The 24,305-nt window shown below is 41.8% G+C and overlaps 1 protein-coding gene across 1 annotated transcript in view; it reads right to left on the reverse strand.

The window, feature by feature from the left end:
• Positions 1-509: 509 nt before the first annotated feature.
• The window catches only part of LOC140547076 (phospholipid-transporting ATPase ABCA1-like), a 237,774-nt gene continuing 213,978 nt past the window's right edge, over positions 510-24,305 (reverse strand). The window contains exons 44-49 of the mRNA XM_072670600.1: positions 23,418-23,559; positions 20,990-21,124; positions 14,121-14,224; positions 13,398-13,490; positions 2,854-3,097; positions 510-721 (exon numbers count right to left, since the gene is read on the reverse strand). Of these exons, the coding sequence (XP_072526701.1) occupies positions 623-721; positions 2,854-3,097; positions 13,398-13,490; positions 14,121-14,224; positions 20,990-21,124; positions 23,418-23,559 (817 nt within the window). The 3' untranslated portion in view covers positions 510-622. The remainder of the gene's footprint in view (positions 722-2,853; positions 3,098-13,397; positions 13,491-14,120; positions 14,225-20,989; positions 21,125-23,417; positions 23,560-24,305) is intronic.

Here is a 24,305-nt window from a genome sequence, read left to right on the forward strand (position 1 = left end):
ATAATGTTCTGCTATATTGCCCACCCCTAATCCTGTGTTACTGCAGTAAACAGATATCAGGGTTTTGCTCGTCTTGTGTTCAGCCACCATCACCTCTGGAGTGACTTCTGGAGTGATCTCTGGAGTGACTTCTGGAGTTACCTCTGGAGTGACTTCTGGAGTGACTTCTGGAGTGACCTCTGGAGTTCAGAAAACTTCTTGGAGAGAAGTGGAGTGGGATCTCATCAGGAGAAGGACTGAGTAATGAGAAATAGCAGGACGTCCAGGAGCTTGAACCTTTGATAATGAGTGAACTGGTCCATGTAAAAGTGATATTATGGCTGATTGACTTTGGCGACCCTTTAAACATCAGATGATTCGTGACTAGAGACTGTGCCCTACCAGCAGAGCACAGGTGCATTAACATTTCTCATGTAAAAACTGAGCTCCAGTACAATCTTTATAAAAAGTGTAGAACTGAATTATAAAATCTATATAATCATTAAATTCATTCAAACTGATCACAGTAACTAGATTTCCTGAGAGCTCCTATATAAAACGCTTCTCTTTTCATCTCAAAGGAGAAGGCCTCGAGATGATTAACTATGTGCACGTAAGCTGTGTGGGTGTGTGTGTGTGTGTGTCAGCATCTTTGCATCGGTATCTCGTCGCTTGTATCCACAGGGTTCTCGTACATGCCGTCCTCCACATTGTGCTGCTGCCGGGCAAAATTTACAAACACCTAAGAGAGAGACATAGCAAAAGAGAGAGAGGGACACAGAGAGAGAGAGAGAGAGAGAGAGAGAGAGAGAGAGAGAGAGAGAGAGAGAGAGAAAGAGAGAGAGAGAGACATAAAGCAAGAGAGGGACATAGAAAGAGAGAAAGAGAGTAAGAAACAGACAGACAGACAAAGATATAGACAGAAACAGAGACAGGCATAGAGCAAGAGGGAGACAAAGAAAAAGAGATTAAGAGATACACAGAGATAGACACAAAGAGAGACAGAGACAAACAGACACATAGACACAGACAAAGAGCGAGAGAGAGACAGAGAAAGAGAGACAGACAGAGACAAAGAAAGAGACACACAGACATAGGATAGAGGGAGATGCACACAGAAATAAACAGAGAGACAAAGAGAGAGAGAGAGACAGAGTGAAAGAATGTGAGAAACAGACAGACAGACAGACATAGAGACAGGGAGAGAGAGAGAGAGAGAGAGAGAGAGAGAGAGAGACATAAAGCAAGAGAGGGACATAGAAAGAGAGAAAGAAAGTAAGAAACAGACAGACAGACAAAGATATAGACAGAAACAGAGACAGGCATAGAGCAAGAGGGAGACAAAGAAAAAGAGATTAAGAGATACACAGAGATAGACACAAAGAGAGACAAAGACAAACAGACACATAGACACAGACAAAGAGCGAGAGAGAGACAGGCATAAAGCAAGAGAGACACAAAGAAAGAGAGATCGAGAGATATACAAAGATGGATGCCGAAAGAGACAGAGAGAAACAGAGAGACAGACATGGAGACAAAGAGAAAGACATAGTGAGAGAAATAGATAGACAGACATATATATATATATATATATATATATATATATATATATATATAGAGAGAGAGAGAGAGAGAGAGACAGGGAGGGGGAGAGTGAGAGAGAGAGAGAGAGAGAGAGAGAGAGAGAGACAGGGAGGGGGAGAGAGAGAGAGAGAGAGAGAGAGAAAGAGAGAGTGACCCAAGTCAGATATTTTCTCATCTTATCCCTGAAAGTCTGAAGATCACCTTTGTGTTCAGTTCTGCCACTCATGAACTCATGAATGTGTGTTTGTGTGTGTGTGTGTGTGTGTGTGACAGAGAGAGAATGACGGCTGTGTGTGTGAAGTCTGTGAGACATTCAGATTAATGAGTGTTTAGATTTTGTAGTGTTTATTGGATGAGCACTGAGGCAGAACAGCGTGTGGAAGGACAGAGACACTGCAATTAACCCCAGCGCGCGCACACACACACACACACACATACAGACACACACACATACACACGCATACACATACACAGTCACAGAGTTACACAGCCCATTATTTCTGCTCTTTAAAAAATTTTGTCTGGTAAACAATTTAGAAATTCACCACTAGCCAGTACTGGTGGTGTGTTTATCAGTGTGATTGTGTGTGTGTGTGTTTCTCTCTTTCCGTTTTTCTTTTCTTATTGTTATCTCTGCAGTCCCTTTCCCTCCAAAGATGAGAGGACAACTGACCTTTTGGAGCTTGCGGCAGGACACACACACACACACACGCGCACACACACACACCCCAAAGTAAATAAAACAAAATCTCGAGCTTGATTTGTGCCGTGGCTGTTCTTGCCATATCAGTTAAATGCACATTTACATCTGTAACAGAGCTGTGTGTGTGTGTGTGTGTGTGTGTGTGTGTGTGTGTGTATGTGTGTGTGTGTTGGGGTTGGGGGTACTAAACTACTTTAGCATTAAAGGGCCCATGTTAAACTTATAACATATGAGTGGGTTTATTTACCAAAACACATTTAGAGTTAAACACTCTTGTTTTGTTACTGTGCCTTTAAGACTGATATTCAATCAAATCCTCACAGCAATGATCTATTAGAAAGCCTTCCCTGGACAGTAGAGACAGTTATTTCAACAAAGGCAGGATTAACTATTTATAATACCTATGATTTCAGAAGAAACAATGAATAAGCAGGTGTCCAAAAACTTTTGTCCATATGGTGTCCAAAAGTTTGTAGACACCTGCTCCTCCAGAGCTGCCTTTGAAATCAAGGGTAATAATGCAGAGTTTGTATTGTGTGTTTGTGTGTGAGTGTGTGTGTGTGTGTGTGTGTGTGTGTTTGTTTTACCTGATCCAGTGTAGTCTGTGAGACAGAATAATCCTCCACTCCCAAAGCATGCTGGTTTTTGCTGAACTGGTTGAAGATGTGCGAGAGAGCGCCCTCTGTGTGTGGGATCTGGTACTGCAGTGTGTTGTGGTGTTTCTCCTTCAGGATGCTGCCGGGAAAAGAGCGACCCACAAACTCCTCCACAGCTCCCAAATCAGTCGGACCACCCTGCACACGCGCTATCACTGTGTACCCATCACCAAACCTGCGCACGCACACACACACACACACACACACACACACACACACACATCACACACCAGACATCATTAATACAGCAATTGAGGAGCAATTGAGGGGTAGGTTCTTTGTGCAAGGGCACCTCAGCCATGTTCCTTTACTCCCCCCTCCCCTGACCCCACCTCCTGCCAACCTCCTGGTCTCTAACCTTTAGGCCACAAATACCCCCCAAAACTGACCTCATAGCTTCTAAGAATGCACCCACACACTTACGCACAGATTGACAGACAGCCACATACACGCACACGCCAGAGACAGACTCATAAGATCACGTGCGCACACACACACACACACACACACACACACACACACACACTATCATCATAATAAAGTTGCATGATTAATTCACCCATATAAACACACGCTCATTATATTCACTCAGCAGCCAAACAACCTAAGCACAACACAAACATCTCTCTCTCTCTCTCTCTCTCCCACACACACACATATACACGCACACACACACTCTCACACCCTTTTAATCACACATCAGAGCAATTCAACCAAATTATGCCAAACATCTGTGCGAGTATGTGCGCTGTGGAGGATCTACTGAAAAACAGACTGTTCAGAAATGGCACAGTGAGCATACAGCTAATATTAGCATCTCTACAAGCACTTCTGTTATTCGTGATTACTGTACCAAATACTGTCTTTCCATATTCCATCTGTGTTTGTGTGTGTGTGTGTGTTTATAAGCTGTAATGTGTAGGGCTTTACATCATCTCTGACCTTCCAATGATTTGATTCAATGAATAATTCAGAAAATAAATCAGTGAATCAAATTTCATCACGATTCAGTTCAATATACAGTTTTTGGACCCTTCGGCGTTATAGTACAATGAATTATTCTCTTTGCTTAGAAAGCCAGGGTCAGAGCGTCCAGTAAGACATGCTACAGCGCCCCCTGGAGCATAGATGTTAAGGGCCTTGGTCACAGGTCCAACAGTGTGAGCTTAATGGATCTGAGTATTGAACCCACAACCCTCTGATCAATAACCCAGAGCTCTAAACAGCTATTTGAGCCAATACAAAGCACAAAGAGTGGAATATAGACAGTCATACACTAAGCGTTTACTTGTTTTTTGGTAAAACCAATAATAGCCTGAAAAATGAGACAAATTTAAATGAATTATTATTAATATAATTATTATTATTGCTATTATTTAATATTACTAATTGTTTGACCATTTTCCCATTTTTTCTCAATTTGGCACTGCCAGTTAACCCACAACACTTCACAAGTGATAAGGGGAAAAAGCACCATCTACCCACATGGAATCCAAGAGAGCCAATTGTGCTCTCTTGGACTCCAGTCGCTGATGACAAAGCAGCATGGCTCTGGATTCAACTTGCGACCCCTGGGGAATACACACCAACAACAGCCTTAACATTAGTACCACTTACAGGTGAAGTTAAAAAAAAAAACTTCTTTTGATTATCTTCATCTACAGTCGCATCTGCAAGGGTTGGGATCTACATATTAGGCAGCGAGTGAACTGTTTGTTTCTGAAAATGATGAAGGTGTTAAAAGCAGGAAAAACTGTGATGGCTAGACGACTGGGTCAGAACATCTCCAAAACATCAGGCAGGTCTTGTGGGGATTTCCTGGTATGCGGTGGTCAGTACCAACCAAAAGTGCTCCAAGACTAGACAGCCGCTGTCAACCAGGGCCATGGACATGTAAGGCTCATTGATGTGATCCATGAAAGATCTGCTGATGACGTCTTGGTGCCAGACCCCACAGGACACCTTCAGATGTCCTGTGTAGTTCATGCCTTGAATGGTTAGATCTGTTGTTGTGGCACAAGGGGGGCCAACTCAATATTAGGCAGGTGGGGATCATGTTATGGCTGATTGGTGTGAAGCCTTTTGTGCGAGTGTGTGTGGAGATGTTAAGCTGTGGTGGGGGAACTGTGCCCCTCTTGTTATTTTGTCATTAGAGCTCTCAAGACCTGCTGTTTTCTGCTTAATTAATCCCCTAATGTTTTATTTACTCATTGAGATATGTGTTAGGAACAGTTAGAGTGTTATGCTAGAGGAAGCAAGACCTATTAGGCAGTGCCCTGTGTGTGTGTGTGTGTGTGTGTGTGTGTGTGTCAGTAGCTTTTAATGCAGAGGAGTTAGCACGTAGCTGCTCCAGTGACTGGGCGATGGCTCCAGGGTTTTAGTGGCAAAGTGACTTTTCCTGTTTTAATTCAGCACCACTCACATCCTCATTATCATCCATATTCAGGGATTTCTTTATCTGCACGCTGGCTTTTGTTCTGCCCCACAGGAGCGCCAAATATTGTTGCTAATCGTTTCAGACAAGAAAGCACGTTAGCGCTAATTCTCCACTTCAAACTACAAACCATATGCTTTCTGCAACCTCAGCTCTTATTTTTTATTAACCTTCCAGGAAACAGCAGTGTTTCTGTAAGCGACGGCTTTAAGTGACGGGTATTAGCGGCATCGTCACAAGCAGACAGGCACGCTAGTTTATGCTAATAACCGGAGACGTCCTAGCTTTGTAAAACCAGCCTATGTGTGTGGGGTTTAAAGGGGCCATATCACTCATTTTTATATACGCCGGTACATTAGTACCAGATATAAGGAGTGTTTCCAGCCGGACTGCCTTTTGAATAGATCACAATACTGGGCTGCCAATGAGAGAACAGAGCTCATTTGCATATTGTGAGATGCCTAGAGATTCCCACACCTAATGCAAACTGTCAAATCATGTAAGGTAGTCCCCTTAAGGTAGTGAGAAGACCCTGGCCTGGTCATTGTGGGCCCTTTCAAGTACACAGCGACCTCTGAGGCTTTACTGCAGAATTAAATTACATAACAATTGTTTGACCAAGGGGTGATGAATAGAGTCTGACGTTAGGACCTCTTCTGTTTAACAGTGTTCACTTATTTAATAGACCCAATGCACCTGTATAAAAAACCCAAAGCTAGAAACATGAGCTTTGGTCATCTTCAAGTATACGGATATTGATTATGACCTACCCTATTTAGAGATTGTAAGAAGGATTGAATCTTAAAGCATTGTCCTCTAAAGTCTTGCTTCAGGTTTTAGGTCACTGCAGTAGGGTCCAGTATTCAGCGCCTCTTTGCTTATGCCGTTTCATGCACATTATGGCATATTGCTAGGTATAGCTGAATGCTTGTGTTGTGCATTTACATGCGTTCCATGTGAGTCGTACGCAAATGAATTTATAACTAATCTGTTTATCGATTTTAAAAAACACAAAGACAGAATTGATTTTTAAGCCGTTGCGCGATTGGGGTCTCCTAAGGTCGTGTTTCAGGGCTGAGCTGCGGTAGTCAATGTCTGCTGCTGTCAGCCGATTTCAAATGAGTCTGACCTCTCTAAAATGATGTCCTTCTCTCTCTCTCCCTCTCTCTCTCTTTCAAAAAACAAAAACTGTGGTTGTGGTGAAGGTCGTTCACTCATGCTCCAGAGAGTAAGGTCAGGGGTCCTAAGGTTACAACGGGTGGAGACTCTAATCTAGCAGGCCAGTCATCACTGAAGCAGGTATGAGTGTGTGTGTGTGTGTCAGTGTGTGGGTCCATATCAAAGTGTATTGTGTAAAGAGCGTTCTGATTTAACAGCCTCCCCAAAGTGAATGTCCGCAGAATGGTCCAAACTTTAGATGATCATATAAAATGCTTCCCCTGTACTCAGCACTAGTGAACTGCATTAAAGCACTTTGCAGCTTTCCGCCACTCCTCCTGATAAAACAAAGGGGCGATGCGGCGGCTGGAACAGTGGGCCGAGCAAAGGAAGGGCTCTAATGTCTGCTCTGAGCGACGAGAGTGCGGTAAAAGAGTGATTTGATTGGTGAAAGACAGGCTTATGGGGAGTTTTTACTGGACGGCCTCTGTATTCGTGTTTACTTAGCGGCTGATGGAGGCGGGGCCATAAAAGCGTTTATGTTTATGGAGTGATTCATTAAGATGACTCAGAATCCGACACAGTCTCGAGAGACTCCTCTGCCTTTCTATGACATTTAAAGCGGCGTGAGTGTCAGTGTAAGCGTATGAGGGCAAGAGAGCTTGTGGGTCAGAGGTAAAGAAACTGAGAAAGAGAAAGACAGGGACAAAGAGGGAGTGTGAGGGAGGTGGTTAGTTGGCCAAACAGGATATTGAGATAAATACAGTTGTATGCACATTGCCTGTGATGTTTGCAAAAACTACCCCTGACCCAAAAAGCACTCTCTTTCCCCTCAGAAGTGCACATGGATCTTGTCTAATAAAGGGCCAAATAGTGTAGAGGTGGAGCGAACACTTCAAAAAGCCCTTCCAAACCATCCAAACCCAGATAGCAGCTCAGCCCTGAGGAAGCTATCGGCCCGCCGCGCCATCCTGGGCCTAGACCTCCCACTCGCCCACTTTGAAGTGTCGTCTAGGCTTCTCAAGAACAATAAATCCCCTGGAGCACTCCCAGCTTCCAGCAAGCCATCCATCGCTTCTCCTCAAAGGTGTTGAGCGAAGAACACACTTCATATAAATGGAATCCAGGCCGTTTTTGAGCCTTTTGCAATTTCAGATCTACAGAAGATGTCCTGTCCAATTCATTGTGGTGGTGGACTGAGGATTATCCTTTTTTTGGAAGTGCTGGAAAGCTGTGGAGGCACAGATCACTTTACTAACATCAAACAATGCCCTCACATTCTGCTACTAGAATGTGTAAATGGATTTCAAAAAGTTGCCTGCCTAGATCAGTGCCTTAAGCAGTGGGAAGAACCTGTCCTGGCCATTGAGGGCCCTTCCAAATATGCAGACACCTCCATTGAAAATTTAATAACATTTGTTTCGACAAAGAAGTGATGGACAAAGGACGAGGGATGAACAGTGTGACAATTTTCAGTGTGGTGTGCTCCAAGGGTGTCTGTTAGGACCGCTTCTGTTTAACAGTGTTCACTTTTTTATGCACCCAGTGGACCTGTACGAAAAGCCCAGAGCTAGAAACATGGTCTGAATCTGAGGTTTGGCTATATATTATGACCTTCTCTATTTAGAGATTTCACGTAGAATTGATTCTTAAAGCATCATGATTGGGGTCCGCTAAGGTCTTCTTGCTTCAGGTTTCAGGTGTCTGGATTAGGGTCCAGTAGTCAATGCCTTCTGCAATCGTCAACCAATTTAAAATGATTCTCACCTCCCTAAAACGATGTGATCTTGCAGCTTGACTGCCAAAAGAAATTAAGGATTTTTTGTTTGACAAGATGGGATGACTGAGGGGCCATCCAAAGAGGTTTTGTTGAAGTGGAGTGCTGCAAGGGTGTAAGCTGGGACCATTCTTGTTTATTAGTTTTAATCTTTAAGTTCTACTGCCTTTAGTTTTCTACCTAGTGGTTCTGTGCAGAAGCAGACAGCATGGTTAGAAACTGAACTTTTTAAATTTAAGCTTTAGAACAAAGTGTAAACATCTGCTAAGGTTTTAAAACGCAGTCACTCTCTTCATCCGGATGTTTTTACCACCTCAGGCTTTACATTTACAATCTGAACATACTATCAATGATGTGGAAACATCCTCTGAAGACTGCTTCTATCTGCACAGCACAGTAAAAAAAGCATAGTCGACTCTTGTAAGACGGGGATATGAGCAGCAAAAGCTGTCTTCAGACGAAGTCTGCAGTGAACCAGGCCATGAAGATGTAACACTCCTTTATGGACATAAAACATGGCGACACCATACAGGACGCCTAAAGCTACAGTCTTTTCCTAGAATACGCCTCCAACGCTTTCTAAAAGTGACCTGTCGCACAGAGGAGATTCAACCACTCAATGCACTCCATCACCAACCAGTCATACCCGGACGGCAGAGGACCGCCCGGCAGGCAAAACGCAGTATGGTCAGCTACAACTAGGTCACTTCTCTGCAGGGGGGAGAGTGCTAAGTCCGACTGAAGGAAAAGCCAATGAGAGTATGGGGCAAATGCTGTCAACACTGAATCTGCTACTGTGCACTAATGCACCTGGATGGATATCTATGGCTTGCTTGTTTTATCTGTGGAAGATGATATTTGTTGGACATCATCATTTATCAGCTAAATAGCTTGTGAGAGGTAGGGTTTCTAGTTGAACAGCCCTTTAAAGGGTCTTTTATTGTGGAAAACCTCATTTATAAAAATAGGACTATGGTGTTGTATGTAAACTCTTTTTTTTTAGATTTAAATGTGCTGCTCACTCCATACAATCATCACAGTCTGTATATGGAAATCAGGCCGTTTTTAAATTTGCTCTTTTTCTGATGTCACAAAAGCCAACGCATTAGCTTACAGCACTTTAGCCACGCCCGTTTAACCTCTAGGCGTAAGAAGTATTTGAGACCAGGCTGCTTGTTGAGTGATTGAGGTACAATACATGGCAGACAATCAGAGTTGAGGTCATTTACATACACTGTATGGGCAAAAGTATTGGGACACTTTCAGTGTTTCTTCAAAAATAAAAAATCAAGGGTATTAAAAAGAGTTGGTCCTGCTTTTGTTGGAGTAACTGTCTCTGCTGTCCAGGAAAGACAGCGTTTTTTTTTTTTTGTTTTTTTTAGATTTTGAAGCTTTGCTCTGAGGATTTGATTGTATTTAGTGTCAACAGCATTTGTAAGGTCAGGATGTTGGATAATCACCACCCCACCTCATTCCCATCTCCTAAGCACATCCCAAATGTACTGTATTGGGCACCAACCATCGTTCCAGCTCAATGGTGGAGGGCTTCATACCCTTCTATCCCTTCTCATGTTTATCTGCCTCAGAGAGTACTTCTCTACAGGGACTAGACAAGCTGTGTGAGTGCATTCATTAGAAGGGGTGTCCACAAACATTTGGACATGCAGTGTGTGTCAATCTGAAAGTCACAGTAAGAAAACCGTACATTGCCTCACTTTAACAGGCAGGCACCATCCTAAAGGTGGCAGCAGAATCAAGCAGTGAAAGAAAGGGAGTGAGAGCATAAGGGTGAGAGAGAGAGAGAGAGAGAGAGAGAGAGAGAGAGAGAGAGAGAGAGAGAGCAAGAGAAATAGAGAGAACGAGAGAGAGAGAGAGAGAGAGAGAGAGAGAGAGAAAAGATAAGGTGATGTAATAAGGGGAGGAGGGGAGGGTTAGTGGGATACACAAGAATGGCAGGGTGACGGAATGTTCCAGCAGCCCCTGCCGCGAGACACACACACACACACACACACACACACACACACACACACACATCAACCCTGTTTTGACAGGAGGGGGTAATGAAAAATATCGTTACGCTACAAATTCGTCCCCACTTCCTTCTCCACCGCATGCCACCTGCTAAAGCGCCGCGCTGTAGCGCCGGAGCATTATAACGTCCTCCCACTTGACACAATCACGCACTCATTACCCTCCGTTCCTGCTGCTTCTTCCAACAATAAACACATCTACCAGTACTTTTTGCACTTATTGTCTCCTGCAGCTCTTTGTTGTACTGTTCCTTCCTCAACAGATAGAAGAGCTCACCTTATGTCCTTCATTCCCAGTTAAAACAGCCATTAATTACAGGCTGTTCTTCATTTTCCAGCTTTAAAAGAAAAGGGGAACATTTCACAGAAGCCTCAAAAACTAAATATATTAGATGTTCCCGTGTTTAATGAGTCCATCCTATACCTTAAAAGCAGCTTCCATTCTTCTCATGAGATTCTCTTTCTCTGTTTCTACAGACATCTGCAGCAGGGAGGATCTGAGGGGCTCAGCAGAGTAAAGCCCTATTCGGATGGGATTGGTTTTCCTTGGGGAAGTGAGGTAAAGTCATTATTACCGGAGTTTCTCAGTGATTTTTGTCCCATGGGAAATTTGCCGACTGCACACTCCTGCATCAGTAAAGATTCCAGCATCTTTTACATTCTGTTAAACTAGTCGTAAAAATAACCTCAGGTTATATTAATCCTGTGCAAATCAACATGCGGGTAAATATTCCATCATATGCTGTAGAAAGAGTTTTCCATGGTTTTACCCCCAAGTATAGAGGGGCTCGAGGAAGCTTTTAGTTTCGTTTTGCATGTCACAGATTTCCTCGCCATCAGCAGCCGGAGCGTGAGAGAGCACAACTGGCCATGCTCTCTCTGCGTGGGTAGATGGTGCTCTATTCACTCATCACTCACATTGTGATGCTCAGTGATGCTGCACATGTATCAGAGAAGGCATGTGCTTGTCCTCTCCCTCGTTGTGTGTCTGGAGCATTGCAAGTGATGGCCGGAGTCCTAATGAGTGGGTGGGTTAACTGGCTCAGCTAAAATTGGGAAATTAAGAAATCTGCAGCAGATCTTTCCACACCTCCAAAGTTCAGTTTCAGAAGTGGGAGCATTTTCTCCCTCACACTATCCAAGTCATCCCAAACACATTCAATGATGTTGAGGTCTGGACTGGTCAATGCATTGTCCTGAGAACAGACACAGCTTCAGATTTCTTCTTTTGTGTCTCAGTAGGATCTCCTCAATCAGCTCCTCGTCCTTTCAGACCTACAGCGTTGTGTTGTCTTCTCAAAGTTAAAGGAATGGCAGAAACACCTCTGGATGTTTGCAGATCTGTAGCAAGAGTGGAGTTGGATGATGGAGGGAGTGTCCTAGAAGTTCTCAGATGTCTTAGAAGTTGGAGCATGTTCTTCTTTCCACTATCCAAGCCCTGCCAAACACATTTAGTGACATTGAGGTCTGGACTCTGGGGTGTTCATTTCCTCGTTCTGAGAACAGTAACTGCTTTAGCTGTCAGTTTGCTTTTCCCATTAAGAGCTTCTCGATCTGCTCCACATCCATTCTAACCCACAGCACGGAGGTTGATGAACAGAACGCCAGTGGATGTTTTCAAATCTGAATCTGAAAACATCCAGAAGATGTGAAGTAGAAGAACAGCATGGTTAAATCTAGACACCGCATCATTAGTGAGACTGCACACCCACTGAAGGTCGCCAGACTGAAAGTTTGAGCAAGGACTTTTGTACAGGAGCCTCCATGAAGGCCGCACACCTTCAGGAACAGAGAGATTTGCTATCCACGTTGAGTGAAACGAGACCTTGCTTTCAGATCATGGAAATGACAAGCTGAAGACAGCTCTGGTAGAGTGCAGTTTTACAGCTGTTGAGAAAGACTCTCTGTAAGGCTCCCATTGAGAGAACTGCCCCTCAGTATTACTGGCCTAAGGAATGCATGGGTTTAATAACTTTAGGAAACCACCAGCCACCAGAGTACAAGAGAAGGAGACAGAGACAAAAGAGAGAGGGAGAACAGGGAAGGTAGGTATATATACACACATCAAAATATTATGACAATCTATCTAATATTGGCAATAAACCCCTTGGCTTAAATGACACTAGCGAGACGTCATAGCATTATTAGTGTATTAGGTGATGGAAGGTGTTCATTATAGAGATTAACTTCTCCACACATGTGGCGCATCAATTGCTCTGTACCACTTGCGTCGTCATCATCGTTCCCTTCTGACATCTATGACCTGTGGGGCATCACTTTTCTACAGCGGTCTATAACATCCCACAAAGTTAGTGTTTTCCGCCATCAGTCACCTAACATGCTTTGCCTATGCCGATGGATTTTCACTCTGCGACAACTGACTAGCGTGCTTGCTTATTTACACATGCAGCAAACCCTGGGCCATGTTCATTCCAAACCAGGGGTGATCATAATATTCGGCTATGACTGTGACAGTGGGAGAAGAGTGGTAGCATCTTGGAAACCGCCAACTTTATGGGATGTTCTAGAGCTGTCGTAGTAAAAGTACAGAAAATGGACTACTTCCAACAGCAAAACAAAGGTGTCCTGTGGACCACTGATGCCAGAGGGGAATGAAGACTACGTTGAGTGAAACTATTTCCACTATTGGGTAAGTGGTCATAATATTCTGCTATGGCAGAACAGTATATAGTATATTTTTTTATATAGATTTAATTTGTTTTGTATAATATGTGTATGATTGCAATGCTTTGACAATACGAGTGTAAAAAAGCATAAAGTGTAAAAGTGAGAGAGCGAGAGAGAGAGAGGGAGGCACTTAGTCATGCATTCATCTCTTCTCTCCAGTTCAGACCAAACAAACACACTCACCATATTTAAGAGTGTTAGCTCTGTGCAGATAAACACATATATGTGCACACACACACACACACACACACACACAAACACACACACACACATATATATATATATATATATATATATATATATATATATATATATATATATATAAATAGATAGATAGATAGATAGCAGAACAGGCAACACACACACACACACACACACAAATATATACCTGCTCTTGAGGTGCTGAATGCTGCCCAGACACTTAAACTGCCCGTTGACCATGATCGCCATTCGAGTGCAAAGAGCCTCACACTCCTCCATACTGAAAGAGAGAAAGTGAGCAAGAGAGAGAGAGAGAGAGTAAGAGAGAAAGAGCGAGAGGTGTGTGTGTGTGTGTGTGATTATTTAAAACATCAATAAAAGCATGTCCAGCACTGTGCTTCAGCAGCACATCACTCACACTCACATACACAAACACTATATCACACCATTCTGTATGATTTACGAAGTGTAGCCACACAGACAGAAGATTACTAAAGCATTACTAATGACAGTGTGTGTTTTTGTGTGTGTGTGTGTGTGTGTGTGTGTGTGTGTGTGTGTGTGTATATACACACACAATGCATGGTGAAATTGTTAAATGGAACATTGTTGAGAACACCTGGTGTGGTTATGGACGATTAGGGTTCTAGGTTGCGTCTGCATGCAGAAAGAGATAAAGTGATCACGTCAGGAAACACACACACACACACACACACAAGTTAACAGACACACACACACATGCTGCCAAAGAGCGTGACCTAGAGGAAAAGCTTTGTTACAATTAAAGATTAAGAATTAATGTTTTATCACATGTAGATAGACTGTAATGAGAGGCACCTGTGCTAAATGAGTGTGTGTGTGTGTTTGTGTGTGTGTGTGTGTGTGTGTGTGTGTGTGTGATGAGACACACCTGTGTGAGGTGAGGATGACGGAGCGTCCCTCTTTGATCACACTGAGGATACAGTCCCACAGGAATCTGCGTGCTTTTGGATCCATTCCTGTTGTCGGCTCATCCTACACACACACACACACACACACACATTAATTTCTCCAATACTCCGCAAAAATGCTCTCCTCAACACGAGCACACGAACTCTCAGGGTTCTATGTTCTGCAGTGGACACACTAAATGGACAAAAGTATTGGGACACCTGCTCAATCATCATTTCTTCCGAAATCAAGGGTACTAATAAAGAGTTTATCCTGCCTTTGTGGGACTAACTGTCTCTGCTGTCCAGGAAAGACTTTCTACTAGATTTTTAAGCACTGCTATGAGAATTTGATTGCATTCATCTACAAGATTGATAGTGAGGTCATGATGTCGAACAGTCTATCCTACCTCATTCCCAACTCCCCAACAGTATTGGATTGAGTGCCATTATTCTAAGACAAGACAACCATATTCACAACTTGTGTCAGAAACAGCTTTAAACCCATCGTGCAGTGAACACAAACATACACACTAGTGAGCGAACACACACAGTGAAAGTGGACACACATGCCCCGGAGCTGTGGGCAGCCCTTGCTGAGGGGCCTGGGGAGCAGAGAGGGTGAAAGACCTTGCCCTTGCCCAACAGCTCATGTATCGAAGCCCCAACCCTGCCGCCAATGTCCCGGTGCTCTAACTGTTGAGCCACCACTGCCCCACCTGAGCCACAGTTTCACTGCTTTATACCCCTCTAGGCCACACATGGCATGGTTTTATTCTACTGAGTCCTATTCTACTGGCTATACTTCTATACAGGGGCCAGGCAAGCAGAGTGTGTGTGGTTGTCCTATTTTCCTCACAGGACTCTATATATATTTATGGGGAGGTGAATGTTCATACTTGCTATGGACGTGCTGGTGAACAGGACTGGACGTTCTCAGCATGAACGGCCAATAGCTTCTTTATTTCTGAATCGTTTTTCTCTGCGAAAACTGCTGTTGCAGTGCCGACTGAGCTGAGCCACTTTGGAGCAGAGAAAGCAACGTGAGTAAGCAGGACAGATTTACTGTTCTCTCTAGAGTCATGCACAAACTACACTGCCATTCATTCACTAAACTAAACGCCAAAACTCAACTATAAAGCCAGAAGGGGGCGCTAGAGGACTAATCAGAGCCTCGGTAAAGGGAATTACGACAATTACTGCAACATCAAAAACTAAGCATGTAGGCAGTAGAGGACTGGGTGCTGATTTAGTTTTGGTCCTGCTGGAATGAAAGGACGAGGATCTAGTGTATCTGTTTAAACCAGTTTAAACCAGTTTAAACCAGTTCAAAAAATGCACTAGCAGCACAAAGCCAGGCTTGCCAGTTTGCGAGGTTGCTGTGTTTCCTGGTAATGTATCGGCTTCTGTTTACACATGACCCCTCCCACTAATTGTAGGGAATTGAACAGGGTCTTCCTGCCTTGTCCACTGTACTGGGATTTCAGCTCCAGGTAGCGTTCACACTCTTTCACACCCTTTCCTGTTTGATTACCGCTACAGCCTCGTAAAAGTGCATTTAGTCCATTGAGTACACTCACACAAACTCAGGCATCTCCCACTACCTTCTCTACGGCCTCTATGGCCACATACACATATTCCACACGCCTGGCCTGAATCACTGGTCATAACTTTAGTGTGACTGGGTGGAGCCTGGGATGACATGCTGAGTAGGAGAGTCTATGGAAGCAAACATGATGCATTCAAAAGTGGCTGCTTTTGATGTTTGAGTTTTCATATACGGATATGAAAGGTTCTGAAACTCTAACATCAAACACTATTGAACCCCTTCAACACTTAAAGCCTGTATGTGAGTAATACTAAAGGACAGGTTTCATATTATTTTAAAGTAGATTCAAAATAATCAGTAGTTGAATAGTTAGTAATTAGTAGATACTGAATAACTAGTAGGTACTAATTAATTAATACTTACTGAATATGGAGTAGTTACTGAATAAATTAATAGGTGCTAAAAAATGAGTAGATACTATATACTTAGTACTAACAAGTAGATACTGAATAACTAGTAGGTACCGATGAACTAATATTGGAGTGTGGAAATATGGAGCAGGTACTGAATAATCAGTAAATACTAAACTATTAGTAATTGAATTTGAATAACAAGTAGATAGCTAGTAGGTACTGATTAACTAATACTTACTGAATATGGAGTAGTTACTGAATAATTAGTAGATACTAAACAATTAGTACATATTGAATAAAAAGTAGATACTGATTAACCAGTAGAAACTAATACATATTAAATATTAAGTAGTTACTGAATAGTTAATAGGTGCTAAATAATTAGAAGGTACTAGATAATTACTACTTATTGAATAAGTAGTAGATACTTAACAATTAGTATTTATTGAATAAAAAGTAAATACTGAATAACTAGTAGGTACTGATTAACTAATACTTACTGAACATGGAGTAGTTACTGAATAAAAAGTAAATACTGAATAACTAGTAGGTACTGATTAACTAATACTTACTGAACATGGAGTAGTTACTGAATAATTAGTAGATACTGAACAATTAGTACATATTGAATAAAAAGTAGATACTGAATAACCAGTAGAAACTAATACATATTAAATATGATGTAGTTACTGAATAATTAATATGTGCTAAATAGCAGGTACTAAATAATTACTACTTATTGAATAAGAAGTAGATACTTAACAATTAAAAAAGTAGATACTGAATAACTAGTAGTTACAGATTAACTAATACTTACTGAATATGGAGTAGTTACTGAATAAGTAATAGGTGTTAAATAATTAGAAGGTATTAGAAAATTACTACTTATTGAATAAGTAGTAGATACTAAACGGTTAGTACCTATTAGTACCTAATAACAAGTAGATACTGAATTACTAGTAGGTACTGATGAAATGTGGAGTAGGTACTGAATAAGTAGTAGATACTGAACAATTAGTACTTATTGAATAAAAAAATAATTAGCAGGTACTGAATAATTACTACTTACTGAATAGTAGATACTGAATAATTAGCATGTACACATTAATTAATTAATTACAATTAGTAACTGTTAAAATAAGGCTAGGATTCTAGGTGTTAAACAGGTGTGGTAAATTTGGTTTCCCATAATATGGGCCCTTTAAACATAAACAAAAGCAAGTAGGCACACTCTATGTCCACCAAGTACTTAATCTCTATCCTCTGCACACACACCAAGAAGGTAAGCCACACACTGTGGGTGCTTTGATGGCATTTGGAAGCAGGAAGGAAGCAGCCAAAACCACTAAAGGGCAAGATTACCCATCAACAACATGTCCTTACCACGTCTCACATCACAGAGTGTGACATTTACAACCAGCCAACACACACACACAAACGTCCATCCTCAGGCTGCTCTGTCCAGGCATGATTACAGGCAGTGAGTCATACACAGCCAGACACCCACAGACACACACAACCGCCGGCCATAGGATTAGCATCACAATGCCCGCGTTCAGCCTGCGCTCAGCCCACGTTGGCCCAACGCCGCCGCTGCAGGATTAACCCTCACGCCAGGCCTACAGTGTGTTCCGCCTCTAGCTCACAGAAATCAGGGCACATCACACATGTTTGTATTACTGACCTTGTAGAGTGTTCTCAGAATCAGCATCTAAATTACAACCCGTCTTAAAATTCCAATTCGAATTTAATAATGTGAATCTAAAATGATAATAAAGTTTATAAGAAATAAAGTCCAAATAAGAATAAAATTCAGAATCAAAACGAGAATTAGGATCAGAATTAGAAAACAGGGCGATAATAAAAAAATATATAAATAAGACAGAATCAGAGAATCGGAACAGGAATCTGGATCAAAATCAGACTCTGAACCAGCGTTAAAATGTACATTAAAATGAAATTCAGAATTAGAATAAGAATGAGAATTAAAGTATAGAAAACTGAGTTAGAAATAGAATCAAAATTAGAATTAGGATCAGAGTTACAATGTAAGAATGAACTAAGAAAACACAAGGAGCACTAGAAACAGAATTAGAATTACAGTCAGATCACAAATTCAGATTTAGAATTACAATCAAATTAACAATGGGATTCAGAACACGAATGAGAATTTGAATAATGATTAGAAAACAGAATGAAAATTAGAAACAGATATAGAATTAGACCTAGGATCGGAATTAAATTTTAAATAAGATTGGAATTGAAAATCAGATTCAAAATGAACAGAATTAGAATAAGGAATTATATTACATAGAATTACATTCAGGATCACAAACTCAGAATTTGAATTAAAACCAAATGAATGAGAATCAGAATAAGAATTAGAATGAGAATCGGATCAAGAATTAGAAATAGAATTAGAATTAGAACTAGGATCAGTAAATTCAGAATTACAAAAATAATTAGAATTAGTATCATAGTATCAGGTCAGATCCAGGATTATGAACTCAGATTTAGAATTCAAATCTAAATAAAAACCGAGATTCAGAATCAGAATTAGAAACAGAATCAGAATTAGAAACAGAATCAGAATGAAAAACTAAAAAACAATGAAATTTAGAATCAGAATTAGAATTAGACTTGGAATCTAAATAGAATTAGATTTACATTCAGGATCATGAACTCAGTCAGACAGAATTGGAATTGAAATCTAAATAAGGATGTAATTCAGAATTGAAAACAGAATAAGAATCAGAATTGGAATCTGAATCTGAATCAGTATCAAAATCACCCAACAGTGTTTCAAAGGCAATGGTTATAAAGAATACAGATGTTTGACTGTATGAGATGGTTAAGGCGTTCTTCCAATATAAGCAAAACCTTTCATAGATGGTTCTTTATCGAACCTTTTAAATGGTTCTATATACAACCACAAAGTGTTCCTCTATTGTTCTGAGTCGAATGCCTCTTTTCAGTACATATAGAACCCAGCTTGGCCTAATAGTCTTCTGATCAGTTTTTGAACACACACTTGGGTGAACCCTCTATCTCTCACACACTTCTCCAACAATTTGGCTGCAGCCAAAGTTGGATTTTTTTTTTCCCGTAATGAGCGAAAACAGCCCTGATCAAACAGCAGTGCTGTCAAACTCTGCACACCCGACACACTCTCCCACAGCTTCCTCTGAATTAGAGTTAGGACTCCGATGGAGCCAGGCCATCAAAGGACACCCTTCTAGGACTTTGTATCTGAGTTCTTAGCAGGAACGCTGGCTAAGCACGTTCAAACCTGTGTTTGTCCATAACTGATCTTTTATAGAAAAGCAGCCAGTGCAATCACACTCCCTAATCTCATCTTTAATTAGAGTCCCGGAGAAAGACGCTCTGACTTATTTGGCAGATTATGGGCCCGGATTACGCTTCTGCAGAGCCGAGTGGGTCCGAATGAGATTTTAATCCCCGCAAACAGCAGGCTGTGTGCTTTAAATTTAAAACACTAGATTGGGTCATATCCAAAATCATATTTAAAAAAACGGCCCTGACCTCTATTCTTGCTTTTTTTTTTGCCCTTCCTCCCCTTAATTCTTTCCTAATCCACCAGGAAATTCAAAGTGTAAGTGTGTGTGTGGCTGAGAGAGAGAGAGAGAGAGAGAGAGAGAAGTTTGGACTGTGTGTGCTGGTTTAGGTTTAAAGGAGGATTCAGTTCACTCTGCCTGGCCAATAACTGCTCCATATACACTGATCAGCCATAACATTAATACCACTGACAGGTGAAGTGAAAGACACTGATTAGCTTCATCTATGGAGGCATCTGTCAAGGGGTGGGATCGGCATGCTATTCAGCCAGTGAAGGTGATAAAGGTCTTTACAGCAGGGAAAAAATGGTCAAAAATACAAATCTGAGCCACTCTGACAAGAGCCAAACTGTGATGGCTAGAGGACTCTGTCAGACATCTTGTGGGAGTTTTCTGGTATGAAGTTGTTGGTACCTACCAAAAGTGCTCCAAGAAAGGACAACCAGTGAACTGGCAATGGGGTCATGGTCCCCTAAGGCTCATTGATGTGATCCATGGAGGCCCCACCTCACAACTTACAGCACTTAAAGGATACCACAGGACACCTTCACAAGTCTTGTGGAGTCCATACCTCAAATGCTCAGCTCTGTTGGGACCTGCTTAATATAAGGCAGATGGTGCTACTGTTATGGCTGATCACTGTAAGGACATGATACACACTAGCTAAAGGCTGACCAACATATCACTTAGCTGATAAAATTAGCCAGTACTGATGTTTGACAGAGATCCCGTATTTAAATGTAGAATAAGAAAACCACATTCGGAAATGTGAGGCTATTTTGTAGAACAGGCAGTTCAAGGCAGCATGGGGTTGGCTGTCACATTAATATTAGGGGTGTTGGGACATTAATGCTTTGCTAATTTGGCCTTGTCCCCATACCAAGCTTTCAATAAAATGATTGTATCTTGTTGCTGAACACAATCAAATCCTTACAGCAATGCTCATCCAAAATCTAGTAGAAATCTGTCTTCTCTGGACAGTAGAGACAGTTACTCCAACAAAAGCTTTCAAAAGAAACAATGAATGAGCAGGTGTCCCAATACTTTTGTCCATCAAGAAAGCCATAAACCTTTATTTTAGACTGAATTAAAAACTCTGATGATGCCATAGAAGAACCACCTTTGGTTCCATAAAAGAAGAAGAGAACCTTTTAAAGGTAATGTAAAGGTTCTTCACCAGTTCAAAGGTTCCTTACACTCACATCTCTGTCACAAAAAAGGGTTCTTCTTTGGCATCGCTCAAAGAGCGTAGGCAGCTTATTATCGACTGGTCAACTGAGAGAGAAGAGAAAAGACTGGTGGGTGTGTACTACCAGGAAAACCAGAGGTGGGCAGCCAATCAGAGCCATGGCTGTTGACAGCTTGCGTTTGTTCCCTCCACTGTAGGTCCCAGCAGATTTGGAGGAGTATTTCACAAGACCTAGTTTCTGTATGCCCCACTCTGCTACCTGTGGAGAGAGGAAGAGAAAGAGAGAGAGAGGGAGAGAGAGAGAGGGATGCTCATTTTTTTCACTAAATTGTGGTTGAAATGTTTTGAAAGAAATGTGTGATAGAAAATGAGATGACAGTTCCTTTCTATTCACTCATCCATCCATCCAACAGTCCACACCAGCAGGACGTAAAGTGGACTGTAGACAATAAGCCCAGACGTGTTTGGTGTCTAAACTTTGCGTTCTTAGTTCCTTAGTACTGGAGATACAAGGCTAAGGTAGCTAACAAGCCATGGATGTTACTAGCCCCCATAATTAACATCATGCCTAATTTATAATACAGGTGCTTCAAATGGGTGCTTAGGCCTAGCCATAGAGGAGAACCACCTTGGCTTGTAAGTGTGGAGAACCCTTAAACATCAAATAAAGGTTCTTTAGATCTTTACAAATATCCACATCACTACTGTGTGTATTATTCACTGTTGAAAGTATTAGATCCTTGAGGAACTTTAGGAGATTCCTCCTAAAGTGCTTTAGGAAAGGAAGCTTTAGGAAGCTTTAGGTTGAAGGTTCCTCAAAGCACCTTAAAGTTTTAAATTGAGGAACCTCTAGAAGTTCCTCCTATAACTCAACACTTGGTATAAACTGATGAAATGACTTTAAAAGTTATTTGTGATATTGTAATTATTGGAAATGCAATTTTCCTGTGATGAAAAAGGTCAGACACCCACACATTTATCAGTAGCTCAAATGTCTAAAATCAGAATCAGCTGTAGATGATTAGAACATCATTACAGGGGATTTTGAAAGAGCCTGTCTCATTTAAACCTCAGACATTTAGTTTGGTTTGCTCTTGATAGGTGAAGTGAGTGGTATCACCATGGTGAGATACAATAAGCTCTTCAAGGCCTTCAGGTCCGCTAAACAATTTCCCAGTACTGCCAACATAGCCAGGTCAGGCTGTCCTAGGAAGTTCAGTCCACAAACAGCAGACCACAAAATCCATAAAGAAGCCTTCAACAATCTTAAAATGTCATCACAGCATGGCTAAAACTTTCCAGAGAACATCTAGACCAAGACCAGGACATCTGGAGCAAGTTACTCCAGAGTTGAATTATTTGGCCAAAGTAACAAACAAGAGGACATGTTTGGCATAAACCAGACACAGCATTCAAGCACAAGAACCCATGTCAACTGAGAAGCCTGGGGAGACTGGAAAGCACTCCAATATGGAATCCATTAGGAATTCTTTACTGTCTCTAAAGGCGCTTGAGGAGGATGATCAGGTCAGGCATGAATGAGCTTTCAGCATCAAGCCCTGATTCTAGACTTTTGGATCATTATTAAGATAAAGGATAGAACTGGTGATTTTGGTAACCATAAAGGCCAAGGGAGACCTTTACAGCTGATGAGAGAAGAATTCTCACCACAATGAAGAAAAATCCACATACACCTGTCCAACAGATCTGAAACACTCTCCAGGAGGCAGGCATGATATTTCTCAAATACTTCTGCAGATAGAAGCCTTGAAGAAATCCACACTGGCCTCCTGAAGAGTGTTTCTGACCTGTCAGGCAGGTTTATAGAGATTGTTCTTCGTTCTCTCATCAGCTGTGGAGACCTATGAGCCCCTTTTCTGGTTACCAAACTCACCAGTTCTCTCCTGGTGGTCTCTCCTGTGTTTGTCAGCCTTACAGCGGTGTCTTTGACTTCACTGTCATTGGCCCAACTCTGGTCAAAAGCAGACTCCAAAGATGACCAAAAGCCTGGAATCAAGACTGGCTACTGAAAAATGCTGTCTCAAGGCAGCTGAGGCTTTAGGGAAGCTGCTGGCTTGGTCCTTGGAGCAGGAGGAAGGTGGCACCAGAAAAGAAAAACATACCAAAAGGCACTCCTGCATGTGGTGTGTGTAAGTTTGTGTTACTATATGAGAAAAGTAGAAGTCGTGTGTGTGTGTGTGTGTGTGTGTGTGTGTGTGTGTGTGTGTGTGTGTGTGTGTGTGTCAGTGGGCATTATGCCCAGGCAACTCTGGCCACAGGATCAAAGGCTGATGTACTGAAAGCACAAACACACATACACACTTTCATCTCATTCTTTCTTCTGTTGGACGGACCACCATGCACACACTACACACACACTACACACACACACATACACACACATACACACACATACTTCACTCTGAAAAACTCAACAGAATTGTAAGTTTCATCCACAGCCTTATAAATTAAATATCAGCATGCACACACACACACACACACACACCTGTACAAAGGTGTACAGGGAGAGTGAAAGGCTCAGGTTTGGTTACCGTGGCGACCTCCCGCTCTGGAACTCCCCTCAGTCGGGCATAAAACTCCAAATGCTCTCGGCCGGTCAGCAGGTCATCTATGGCATCAAACTGAGGACAGTAACCCATATTCTGATGAACATGCCTCATCTCTGTACGGATACTGCAGAGAGAGAGAGAGAGAGAGAGAGAGAGAGAGAGAGAGAGAGAGAGAGACTCAGATCAGACATCGTCTGAAATTCAATGCTATAATAAAGCTTGGTCATGCCAGCATTGGCTACTGACCTCGACTAAGAAAAAGACTGCATCGGCCAATTCCAACCTGTTTCCTGCCATTCTTCAGCCTCCCATCCACCCATCTACCCAATTTATCCATCACATTCTCCCTTCAGCCACCTATTCATCTAACTCCATCCACTGTTCCATTTAGCCAATTCTATTTATCACTACATCCACCCATCCATTCATCCATCCATCCATGCATCAATCTATCTAATTTCATCCATCCTTCTATCCAGTCATCAGTCCTTCCAGTTTCATCCTTCCATCCAATTTACACCATCTAATTTCATCCATCTATCCAATTCAACCATCCTATTCCATCCATGCAAATTCATCCATGCAACTTCCGTCCATAATTGCATTTAACTATATACCCAAATTCATCCATCTGATTTTATCCACTTTCATCCATCATCGATTTCAGCCACTTACCAATTCATTTATGCATTTCTGCATCCATCCATCCAATTTCATCCATCCACCCAATTTCATCCATCTAATTTCACCCAGTTCATTTATCTTATTCCATCCATGCAGTGTTACCCATCTAATTCAACTAATTTCACCCATCCTATCCTTCATCCATCCATCCATCCATCCACCAATTTCACCCATCTATTTATTATT

The sequence above is a fragment of the Salminus brasiliensis genome, chromosome 24, assembly GCF_030463535.1.
Source record: "Salminus brasiliensis chromosome 24, fSalBra1.hap2, whole genome shotgun sequence".
NCBI classification, from domain to species: Eukaryota; Metazoa; Chordata; class Actinopteri; order Characiformes; family Bryconidae; genus Salminus; species Salminus brasiliensis.